Here is a 12,649-nt window from a genome sequence, read left to right as displayed (position 1 = left end):
AAAAGGCTAAACCAGTTTGTGCTTAAGGTAGTTCCAGTGTGGACAACAACCATGCATTTCACTTCTGCATGTTGCAGCTTACTGTTGGGAGACGAAACTCGCTCTTTTTAATAGCTTTTGCAGGCTCGGAGATGCTTGCTTGGTATTCAGCTCAATTCTCAGAGAGAGAAAAAAAAAGACTCGTCACGAAATGAAAGCTTAAAGGCCCGAAAATAGACGAGCATCTTTCACCACATTATTAAAAAAAAAAAAAAAATTTATTTGATCAATTACATACTGGTGTTCAGAAAATAAAAAGGTCACAAATACTGACACAATGATCCACTACTGAAAATAAGAAAAGAAAAAGAGCATTCAAATCAAGCTGATGGTTACTGGAAAAACACTATGTACATAAACGAGGGTACGATGGACAAGACGGATACATCAGGAGGACACAGACTCGTGTGTCATCACCTCTGCTACCATACTGCGCTTCGATCATTCAGTTATCAATTACAGACGTCGTCGACGGGAATATTAAACAAATCGGAACAAAAAACAAAGAACAAATGGTCTGGGTTAACAGTTCTAGTTGCGTGCATCTTTGAATCGTTGAAAACTAAAATGCTCTTTCTTATAGAGCTATCCTTAAAATTTTCCCAGTGGTCTGAATTCAAAGGGGAAAGTGTCCTGAAAATAATCAGCACCTTCAGGAACGGCTCTTCTATTCAGTTTTGGATTTTTTGCTGTCGTTGCCGTTTTCCTCCTCTGGCTTTCGCTTCTTGGTGCTCCCCTCTATGTTGCTCCCAAGGTGTGGGGAGAAGGTGATAATTATACAGGTCATGTTGTCACATCCTGTACCATCTCCTGAAGTGTCTGGTGCTAAGCAGTGGTCCAGCAGCTAGACGGTAAAGAGAAAGAGAGAGAGGGGGAGAAAAAAAAAAAAAAAAAGTTGACCGATTTTTTTTTCCCATTCATGATTCTAATGACTACAAGACTATTAGTGACAAATAATGATTTATTAATGCCAATCGTAATTGTTTTTTTAAAGGTTTAATTTCAGAAAACTGCATAAATACATATTTCAGTGGTGGTTTCCAATACTAGTGACATTATGTAATTTCAAAACTGCAGCAAACCAACAACAACAACTGTAAATGGCATGTAATCTTGTAGCATTTTTTAATTAAACACTGCATCACATTTTATAAAGTAATAATAAAAAAATTAAATAAATAAAAAAGCTTAATCCTGAAACAAAATGCACTGTTTTGAAGTCACTTAAAACATATCTGGGGGGCCGTTTGCACGAAGTTTTCAGCAAAAAACGGGAAACTTATGCGTTTTGCCTGTTCGTTTACATGACAACGGCGTTTTGGGGACTAAAAACGCATATTTTTGGAAAAGGGTTTGAAAGTGCAAGTTTCTGAAAACGACACCGTTGTCATTTCCGTTTTAAATTTGCACTTTAAACACACAAAACGGGAATCTTTGAAAACGGTGATGTCATGCGCGTGCGTAGTACGTGTCAATTTTAAAGGTAAGCACGGACAAACATACACAACATGGTGGGCAAAGAGGTGGGAGCTGGTTGCTGAAGCCACACCCACCTAGCTCGACGCCGGTGACAGCAGCGGCAATCCACCTGTCACTCAAGTGGTCACGCCCTTAATTATGCAGAACTTTAAGGCTCAATATAATTTAAACGGATGAGTTATAAATAAAAAATAAATTCACCCCCTCACAGTTGTCATCAAGGGCAAAATTAGCTATATAGACCAAAATCATTTTTTGAACCAAGCTGTAAACATGTTTTTTTCTACTGTAAAGTTGGGCATTTTAACATGGGGAGTCTATGGGATTGACTCCCGTTTGCAGCCAGCCTCTAGCGGCCAGTTGATGAATTACAGTTTAAGTCACTTCCTTGTTGGCTTCACCAGAGAGCGAGAGGGGGAGGTTGCCGCTTGTATACAACATATAATCGTCACTTCCCTACAGGTACTGTTTACTAACAAGGTGACAGCGCCAACTACTGGCCTGGCATACGTAATACAGCGTTTTTGGCCGTTTTCGCAGATATGTGTAAACGCGAATCATATTGAAAACGTTGTCGTGTATACGTGAACATTTTTAAAAGCGCAAGGTAAAAACGTTTCCGTTTTTGACTACACCGTTGTCGCGTAAACGTAGCCTGACTCTGTTTGCATATTTAACATTAACATCTTGCCAAGAAGGGAATTTTAAATCAAGAGCACTTCTCACAGATCCACAGAGCTGCATTACTGAAATCATGAGCACTTAAGCACACAAACAGACTTTTTTTTTCCTCTTCCCAAAACACTTTCCAGTACTTACCTCTTCAATAATGGCAGACAGGGGTCTGTTTTTACCAGCCTCAGTTTTCAATCTCTCATTTACAAAGTCCACCACTTCTTGACTGCTCATCACGTTCCTTTAAAAACACGACGACAAATGTAAACACACAGACAATTTAATCAGCTCATTACAGTTCTTATCTGAAAACTGCAAAAAACTAAACAAAAAAAAACTGACAATGCATTTCTCATGGAGAGGACATACACAAATCACAGTTGACAGCCTAATTAAATCAGGTACTGTTTACTAACAAGGTGACAGCGCCAGCTACTGGCCTGGCATACGTAATACAGCATTTTTGGCCGTTTTCGCAGATATGTGTAAACGCGAATCATATTGAAAACGTTGTCGTGTATACGTGAACATTTTTAAAAGCGCAAGGTAAAAACGTTTCCGTTTTTGACTACACCGTTGTCGCGTAAACGTAGCCTGACTCTGTTTGCATATTTAACATTAACATCTTGCCAAGAAGGGAATTTTAAATCAAGAGCACTTCTCACAGATCCACAGAGCTGCATTACTGAAATCATGAGCACTTAAGCACACAAACAGACTTTTTTTTTCCTCTTCCCAAAACACTTTCCAGTACTTACCTCTTCAATAATGGCAGACAGGGGTCTGTTTTTACCAGCCTCAGTTTTCAATCTCTCATTTACAAAGTCCACCACTTCTTGACTGCTCATCACGTTCCTTTAAAAACACGACGACAAATGTAAACACACAGACAATTTAATCAGCTCATTACAGTTCTTATCTGAAAACTGCAAAAAACTAAACAAAAAAAAACTGACAATGCATTTCTCATGGAGAGGACATACACAAATCACAGTTGACAGCCTAATTAAATAAGACTAGAAATTGCAAATGGCTTTTCAATGACATTTTATTCATCATAATATTTTTGAATTTGTCCAGAAATGATTTAAGGTGACTTTACCCCAATTAGAGGAACAATCATTTCATCTAAAACTGCTACTATAGCCAATTACATGCATAAGGTAGATCCAAGAACTCGCAGTTAAATGCAATGGGGAAAAAAAGCCAAATGCACAAGTATAATCTTGAATCATTCACTTATAATAATTTCAGGGTATATAACTAGCAAAATCGAGCAAATATATTATGAATACTACATTTACAACTTGCAAAAACACTGTGAAAATTCAAAACATAACACACAAAATCATGTTAGTTATATTGAGTTATTAGTCTTACCAGATGCCATCACAGGCAATAACCATAAACTTATGGTCTTCATTGAGAGTCAGCACTTTGACATCAGGTAGAGCAGAGATCATCTGTTCCTCTGGGGGAAGAACCTTGTTCCTTTTATAAAAGTGATCACCTACAAGAAAACACAGTGCTAACATTTTCTGCGGTTCTTAATCGAAAAAGGAAATGTGCAAAATCAAACAATTGCGAAGATAAATCAGCCAGTAAGCAGCAGTGTTACCAATCGCTCTGGAGAGGTTCAGGCCTCCATTGACACGGCCGTCCATCGTCACCTTCCCACCAGCATTCTTTATTCTGGTCAGCTCCAGCTCGTCCTCTGGCTTGTGGTCATAGGACATGTCCACCGCCTTTCCCTTTTCAGACACCACACATCTGGAGTCTCCAGCGTTGGCCACGATGAGCTGCTTCCCACGAATAAGAGCAACTACAGCTGTGGTGCCACTGTCTGAACCTGGCTGAATAACCGAGAAGAACAAAAGTACATAAAACAGACTATGCACATGGTCATGTGACCCACTCCTTACACAACTTATTTTAAGTTTTCAAAGCATTCGCTTGAGGAAGAATTTGCTCACTTAAAACAGTATGCTTATTTTATTTATTTTTCAAAATTACTATTAAGCAAAATCTGATTGCTACAGCAGAGGGGATGATTTGTCCTAAAATGATCTATTTGTGTTCCACAGGGGGAAAAAAAGTAGCAAACTAGTTTCAGAAGAACAGGAACAACATGAGTTCAGGATAGAATGAGTTCAGAAACATTGTCACGTATTTCATTTCATAAATATACACTATATTTTCCACAATTAACCACATCTTAAGAGGCCATGCGACTTATGCTAACCTCCTCTTTTCCGTCCATCCCCGGCAAGCACATATCCTCCTCTTCATCACTATCCTCCTCCTCTCCCTCTTCTGTGTCATCCTCTTCATCGTTCTCACTGCTGTGTTCACCATCCTCCTCACTGCAGTCCTATTGGCCACAACAAAAATAAGTTACAATGATAAACACTTGTGTGCAAAGTAGCACTTTTTGAAATTATTAATATTGCAAAAATGCTAGTAATCTTGAAAATAGCATTCAGTACACAGTATATACTGTGCCATACTCCGAATGTACACTACAGTTTAAAATTTGGGGTTGATAAATTAAAAAAGAAAAATACAGAAAACAACAACAGTAATATGGTGTAACATTACAGCTTAAAATAACTTTTCTATTTGAATATATTTTAAAATGTAATTTATTCCTGTGGTGCAAAGCTGAATTTTCTGCATCATTACTCCAGTGCCACATGAGCGTTAAAAAAAATAATTTTAATATGCCGATTTGCTGCTCAAGAAACATTTCTCATTAAGCAGCAAAAATGGTTTTCAGCATGGATATCATTTTTGTACCTTGATGCATTTTCCCCCAGGATTCTTCAATGAAAAGAAAATTTAAAATAACATTTAGCGATTTGAAAAAACCAAAAAAACAAAACAACTTCTGTAACATTGTTCTTCAGTAACTTCAGTAAATGTTTTACCGTCTCTTCTGATAAATTTAATGCAACCTTGCTAAAGAAAAGTATTAGTTTAATAAATAAATAAATAAAAATACCAATGACTGACCCCAAACTTTTGAATGGTAGTGTTGTATATTTTTTTTTTTTGCCATTTCAGCTTCTTGAATGGATGTGTAGTAGGCTAGTAAGTGATGGTAGTCAATTGATTTTGTGCAAAGTTGCTTTAAAATGTGTATTGTGAAAAGCACTATACATAAACTTGACCAGACCATTATAAACAAAACTTACTCTCCAGTTACCAGGTCAACTGTATTTGAGATTGAACCTGCAATGAAAGCAATTACACAAACCTAGTGCTGAACTGTTCAAACACGCTCGATTTACCCCCTCACCTCTTCCTCACTACCGTCCTCTTCATCTTCTCCCTCCTCCGACTCTTCACAGTCCTCAAAGAACCTGGACTTGGCACTTCCTGGAGCAGGAGCTGCAGACGAGGAGCAGGAAGGACCGGCATCCCCAGTCGACCCAGACTTCTCAGCGAATCCATCAGAAGCAGAGCCACCTCCGGACACAGCCGCCCGTCTGCAGGCCCTCATCTTGGAGCCTCCGGCCGCATCTCCAGCACCGGCTGCCTTCTCCTTCCCATTGCTGTCGGCTTCAGAAGCCCCGCTTTCCGTCTCACCATTGATTCCCTTCTCAGCACGAGATTTCTCTCCCTTCTCAGACTCTTTAGAGGCACCTGGACACGGCTTTTTGGCATTTTTGTTTTGGTTCTGTCCGAAGCGGCTAAGCAGCTCCTCAATTGTCATGGTGGCCTCTTCATGCAGCAGAGCTGCTTCTTCATTATCAACTGACAAGAAAGGTGAACGTTAATTTGTAGCATTCCAATTCTGCATGCATTTTACAACCCAGGGCCTAGTTGCTCAAAAAATTTAATCTTGATCAGAATTATCTGGATTTGGAAATCCCATGTTTTGCTATCCAGGATATCTTACTTTTGTGCTTGTGTTTTGCATTGCATTTACACAAATAAGTACTTCTGACTGGTCCATCTCTAATGATTGTGATAATATATAATAATAATAAAAAAAAAACTTTCAATTAAATATAATATTTTATTTGATATTGGCAGCTGTTTGGGGATAAATTACATGTTACAAATTTTGTATTTTTTTGAACAGTTTTAGTTATATTACATTTTTGCTCCTGAAATCCACCCTTCTGCTGGGATCAGAATAATCCAGTTTTTTTGGATCAAAAGTATCCCGATCTTACTAAAACGTTCTGAACACAAACTGAGGGTTTAATCCAGATCAAAACCAGCTTGGATTTTGTGATCAAATCAGAATTCAGAATCCTTTTTTTCTTTTGAACAACCCATTTTCAAGAACTGATCCAATCCGATGGCCAAAATCCGATCAGATCACCTTTGAACAACTGGCCCCAGGTGACAAAACATTAACTAGGGCTCATTATCCGCAACTCTCATTATATGACGTCACAATTGCTTGCTATTAACACATCACAAAGCAACATTATGTAAAGTTTCATTCAGAAATAACACCATATACCATTAAAAAAGGACAAATATAAATGGTGGCCTATCAATATTAATGTTACATTTATTTTAAAACGCTTGAAAATCATAATCTTGAAAACATTTCTCAGGCACAAGACATTGAATACACACCAATAAAATGCCATAAAAGGATCTAAAGCATTTAGAAAGCATCTTATAACTTCCAACGGGGCTTCAAAATGACTTAAAAACGGTCTAAAAGACGACAAAACAATCTAAAACTACAAATCAAGACATTTCTTCATTTAAATCACTCCCAAATTTCTGGAATTGTACAATTTTATTTTATTTGTAATTATTTTAATCAAGGACACTCAATTTAAATGAAAGCGAAGAGTGCCTTGGAATATTGCTGTGGATTGTAGGGGGCCTTCGAGTCCAAATGTTAGAGAAACATCAGTATGCCTTACATAAAACCCCAAAACTAACCATCATCTTCATCTGCTACTTTTTCCGTTTCTTCCTGAGGACGTCCAGCGATCTGAACGAGCTCCTTGATGACTTCCTCTGTGGTGATTCGGGCATCTATAGCCAGGAACGCATCTTCCAGAGCCTGGGAATAAGATATCATCTAATTAGACTCCGGAAAGTCACATGATAGACAATCATGACAATAAAACAGAGCGATTTTCTGCTAAATCCTGCTGTCTTCGAATCACCTCAGAATGATCGTATTTACAAGCTCGGCTCATGTGAACTCTACCAAAATGCCACAGAGTCGGGGGCATGTGTCAATTAAAAGATTATAGCGGGCACAAACTGATATGGGTCATAATCAGACGAGCACAACAAACAACTATAAGAGGTGCAGCAAGAGTTACCTTCTGCAGTTTGCCATCCTTATACGCCTTCTGCTCTTTAATGACGTCAGGTAAGTACTTGGAGCAATACAGAGCAACCTCTTCACCTGGAGAGACACAGTAAAAGACTCACAAAATGAAATGATCAACAGAATAACTCATTCATGACTATTACACACCATTTTCACCTCATTCTGGAATAGTTCACCCAATAATGATTTTACCTACTGACTGTTCATCTCAGCACAAGGGGAGATTTTTTGTGAATAATGACTTTAAAGGGATAGTTCACTCCAAAAGGGGATATTTTGAAGAATGTTGATAACCAAAGAGTTGACGGTAGCCATCGGCTTCCATAGTTGGCGGTTTTGTTACCAATATTCCTCTAAATATTTTTTAAATATTTGTTCAGTAAAACAAAGAAACGGACAAAGATTTGGAACAACTTGAGGTTGAGTAAATTATGACAATCTTCATTTTTGTGTGCACTACACTATTACTAAAAAAGTAAACCATTTAAAAGGGTCATTTGCTCACAGTCATGTTGTTCCAACCTGTATAACTTTCATCTGTGGACCATAAACGGTGATATTTTGAAGAATACTGGTAACTCTTTTGGCGACCACCGACTTTCACCATATGGACAAAGAAAACACGTGAGACTTCTCAAAATATCTTTTATGTTCAACAGAAGGAGGTCACACAGATGAGAAATGACGACAACCTTTTTTTGGGGGGGTAAACTATCACAATACTATAATATATGGACTATTTGTATGGTTCATTTGGTGGCTTGATATGCTTTACTAAAATGAAGGAAAAAACAAAAAACAAACAAAAAAAACATTTGTTGTCCAAGTAAAAAAGTAGCAGTTTGAATGGGAGAAACAGAAATATAATTTTTGGGCGCATTCTCTCTTTAAAATCTCTTACACACACGTTGAGGGTAGGCATGGGCCGATTACCGGTTTCAAGGTATACCGCGATTTGAAAATTTCACGGTTTCAAAACCGCTAATATTTTCCGTTATACCGTTTCTGTGGTTTGCAATGTTTTCTCATGTCTCCTCAAAGACTGAAAGTGTAGGAATCCCTCAGGTTGAGTGCAGTGTAGAGAGTAACACAACCCTCCTCCTCCTGTTGGTGCGAGCGAGCGGTCAGTCACGTGTGTACGGTGTAGGACGGCCGAACTTAAGGAGCTTCCCCTGGAACTTACGCGATCGGCCGTTTTTTGTCTTATTGCAAGCAACTCGTCTCTGTTCTGGACTTGCACAAACTGCGCTGCAATGCAATCGTTTTCCAAAATGTCATTTATGTGAAAATATGAAGTCTGTAAACGCCCATTAACACAGGCCAGAGATGCTGAAGACGGACGCACGGAGAAAAATACTGTGGCAGGCAGATCACTCACCGTTTATGATGCACGAACTATTGGAAGAAAATCCTCAATATTGATTTGGGGGTTTATATGTTTCTGAGGGGAACTGCCTGTCTTCAGAAAAGTTTGTGGTATTTTCTTTCAATCTCGTCTCTGTATAGTTCATATTAAAGCAGTGTTTCAGCGCAGTGCTGCTTTGTTTACAGCGGTAAGCAAGGAAATGCCGTATCTGGTGTTCCATGAGCACATCCTGGGGTGTGTCCAAAATCGCATACTGCTTAGTAGGTACTACATTTGAATTTGAACGTACTACTCGACCGTTAAAAAAGTACGTTCTATATAGTATGAATGCGAGTAGTATGAATGGAATTCGGACGTACTACATCCGCCATGTTGATGTTGTCACGTGACATGCGTCTTCACAACAGCGCCAAAATTTAAAGAGCCCTCACTACTGCGCGAACATCAGCAATGTTTCACGTAATTCTTACCGCTTTCATCTGCGTTTTAACATTGATTGGATCAACAGCTCAGAGGAGACATCGGTCAGCTGCTCGCAGATCACGCCTTCGTCGACAGCTTGTAAATCATTTATCAAATAGGGTAAGTACAATCACTTATTTTAGCTAGCAAATTTTACACTTGAAAAGAGCCGCGTCGCCGCCTTCCGCCATTTTCGAATATGACGCCTCCTCTCCCGTGGCCTCATGGGATAGTAAAGTGTCCATCATATGCATGCTACGGAATTCGGGCGGAAGTAGTAGGTCATCCGGGTACTTCTCGCCTACTGTTTTTCGAATACTATGAATTCGGACATACTACTCGCCTCGCATACTGTTTTTCGCCTACTCTATAGTATAGAAATATGCGATTTCGGACACAGCTCTGCTCACAGAGAGTGAATCTGCGTCTCATTCAGAGCTTCTGCAGTTTGCTTCGTTCAGGCATGTAGTATAATTTCACAAAGCTAGTCAGAACATTCTGTTTTCGCTTCAAATTGGGTTATTATTCAATCAAATTATGTATATGAAATGATATAACTAAATGATATGAAATTATGTAAATGATATGTATATGAATTATATAACTAAATTAACTGCAATTAAAGATTTAGGCTAAATAAAGATGTCAAGTCTTTATTTTTCTTCTTTTTAGGAAACAAATAAAAAAAAAAATTTAACAAATTCTACTGCTCCTAATATTCTGTATGTTGCTCAAAAATGAAATATATTGTGTTCAGCGGGAAAAAGTTTTTTTTTTTTACCCAGTCATTTAAAGGTGTCATATGATGCGATTTCAAGTTTTCCTTTCTCTTTGGAGTGTTACAAGCTGATTGTGCATAGATAAGATCCCTGAAGTTGCAAAGACTAAAGTCTCAAAACAAAAGAGATATTCTTTATCAAAGTTAAGACTCTGCCAAATCTCATACCGGCCCATGCCTAGTTGTGGGCTACAATACCAGCTTACCTCCATGTCCATCATAGACCGCGAACATCGCAGTCTCATCATCCAACTCTGGGATGCAGTTGTGCGCGTCCTAGGAAACAGAAGAGGAGCTAGAGTCACTCTGACCTCACTGGCGCCAAAATAAATCACTCCTGCCATACACAACACAACAGCACACACTACAGAACCAACACGCTCACAACTGCATGAACCCGGGAAGCGTTAACCATCCAACACGCTTTAATCACACCGGCTAAAGGCCATCCTCTCGTGTGTTTATGTTCAGATGTCATTAGCAACCCACAAAGCAGCGGCAGAGAGTGAATGAAACGGTGTTTTACCTCCATAGACACTCGCCAGCCCTGCATGGCCGCGAAGCCGAAGAGCATGCTCTCATTCCCGCCGTTGCTTGCGGTCTTCTCCGTGTTGGGTTGAGACAAGTAAGCCCCCATGGTGTATGCGTTTCGTGAAAGAAAAGCACCTAATACTAAAGAAATCCGGTTTGCTGATTTCAAAGACAGGTGAAACGTCTGTGCAAACTAGGTACTTGTCACATTTCAGTGTGCAGTGGCCCTTAGATGAGCGCAGACCGGTGTGTTAGCCTGCTGCTGCTAGCCGACGGGCTGCTAACGCTGCTGCAGTTTCGAAACAAACGAACAAACACCGATGAAAGACGCGTCCCGGCGAGTCTGTCAGACACGGAGCGAACTTTAAACACGGAGGGGATAAATGCTGATTCGAATTGAGTCTCTTTTAAAACACGGAAAAGCCCTTAACACGTGTGAGTCAACATAATCTACTGTCCACCAGCAAACCCATTTCACAGAGGGCGGACTTTAGGCACACCGGAAGCGGAAGTCTGCTCATGCAGCGATGAGTCGATCGCCGAACGATTCGTTCATTTTGAGTGAATCCCCAGAGAGTGATTCGTTCATTTTTCTTCGTTTACGAACGAAATGCTTGTGGAGGTGAACTAATCAATTCAATTCCTCAAGAATCAATTCCCCTGCGTAGCCCATAAGGGCGTCACGTGACAAAAGACCGAACGAGGGCAATGAGCGAAATGACTTGAGTGAGGACTCGTTCATTTGGTGGAACGAGATTCAGAGAACCGAGTCAGTAATGATCCGATCAGAACGCGCGTGCGCATGGCTCATGGAAATTCGGGGCGGGATTTTGAGTCGAATCTTTTGAATCGCGCTAGCTAAAAAGATTCATTTATATTTACACGCTGTCATTTCATTTAGTGAGGATATGTTGACCGATTGGAAAAATCAGTGTAAAATTACTTGATTTGATTACTTTAATGTCTTTATTGTCCACTATTTAGACTCTATTTCATCAAAATTTATTTTTTTTAAAAAGTAAGCAGTAAGCAAACTGAGGCACTTTTTAAAGGTGCCAAACTGAATGCAGTATAACTCCTCAAGTTCTCACTGGTGTCCATATATATATATATATATAAAGAAAAGACGATCTAACGTTTCAATACACGTTATACACAAATATATATATATATATTTGTGTATAACGTGTATTGAAACGTTAGATCGTCTTTTCTTTTTGTGTGATAAGGAGTAGTCAGGTTTGGTATTTTTCTTGGAAACAAAGATTTGTTATTAATTTCCTGTTATGTTTTGGGAAGTTTTTTTATTCACAAGTGTCGATGGTTTAAATCTAAACCCAACTTTATTCAATGGTATAATGAGGAAAAACGAATACAAACCTTTAAAATGTGTTAAGAACAAGAAAGCCCTTAAGTTGACTTCTCTCTTGGTTTTGTATCATTTAATTTAAAAGCCCATTTTGTTGTATTTTTTTTTTTGAAGCATCTTATGTTGCCTATTTATTTTCTTTGTATTTTTCATTCTGGTTAAGTTCGTTTTATTTTGACGATTTTATTTATTTTATTTTTTCTGTTTTTGGTGATGCTCAACCAAGGCTGAATAAGAGGTGTTACATTCAGGAATGTGATTTTGTACCTTGTTTGGTTGTAAAGTTGATGCAATAGAAAAAAAAGAACCAAACTCAAGAATCAACAGGGGCAAGTTCAAGCTCAAACCGGTGTGCACCGTTTTGCTACGGTTTGACTTTGACTTGGCCACTCCAAAACCTTAATTTAGTTTTTCTTGAGCTATTCAGAGGTGGACTTGCTGGTGTGTTTGGGATCATTGTCCTGCTACATAACCCAAGTGTGCTTGAGCTTGAGGTCACAAACTGACGGCCGGACATTCTCCTTCAGGATTTTCTGATAGAGCGCAGAATTCATGTTTCCGTCAATTATGGCAAGTCGTCCAGGTCCTGAAGCGGCAAAGCAGCCTCAGACCATCACACTACCACCACCATGT

The 12,649-nt window shown here is 39.1% G+C and overlaps 1 protein-coding gene across 1 annotated transcript; it reads right to left on the bottom strand.

Annotated features, from left to right (window-relative positions):
- Positions 1 to 247: 247 nt before the first annotated feature.
- Positions 248 to 11,150, bottom strand: ppm1g (protein phosphatase, Mg2+/Mn2+ dependent, 1G). The gene is made up of 10 exons (XM_016249214.1): positions 10,643 to 11,150; positions 10,323 to 10,392; positions 7,500 to 7,585; positions 7,108 to 7,231; positions 5,492 to 5,949; positions 4,436 to 4,564; positions 3,812 to 4,046; positions 3,574 to 3,703; positions 2,952 to 3,048; positions 248 to 883 (listed from the first exon to the last, which is right to left on the bottom strand). Exons 1-10 carry the CDS (start codon positions 10,751 to 10,753, stop codon positions 707 to 709), a joined length of 1,617 nt encoding a protein of 538 aa, XP_016104700.1. The 5' UTR covers positions 10,754 to 11,150; the 3' UTR covers positions 248 to 706.
- Between the last annotated feature and the right edge of the window lie 1,499 nt (positions 11,151 to 12,649).

The sequence above is a fragment of the Sinocyclocheilus grahami genome, unplaced genomic scaffold, assembly GCF_001515645.1.
Source record: "Sinocyclocheilus grahami isolate Dianchi unplaced genomic scaffold, SAMN03320097.WGS_v1.1 scaffold916.1, whole genome shotgun sequence".
NCBI lineage: Eukaryota > Metazoa > Chordata > Actinopteri > Cypriniformes > Cyprinidae > Sinocyclocheilus > Sinocyclocheilus grahami.
Note: the sequence above shows the minus strand (reverse complement) of the source record. Positions and strands in the feature narration are given on the sequence as shown.

Excerpts from the sequence above, each read along its gene's own strand:
- ppm1g (XM_016249214.1), bottom strand. The coding sequence starts at position 10,753 with ATGGGGGCTTACTTGTCTCAACCCAACACGGAGAAGACCGCAAGCAAC. Across the intron at positions 3,704-3,811 it reads GAACCTCTCCAGAGCGATTG|GTGATCACTTTTATAAAAGG; the intron begins GTAACACTGCTG and ends GTTTTCTTGTAG. Across the intron at positions 884-2,951 it reads TGTCTGCCATTATTGAAGAG|CTGCTGGACCACTGCTTAGC; the intron begins GTAAGTACTGGA and ends TTTACCGTCTAG.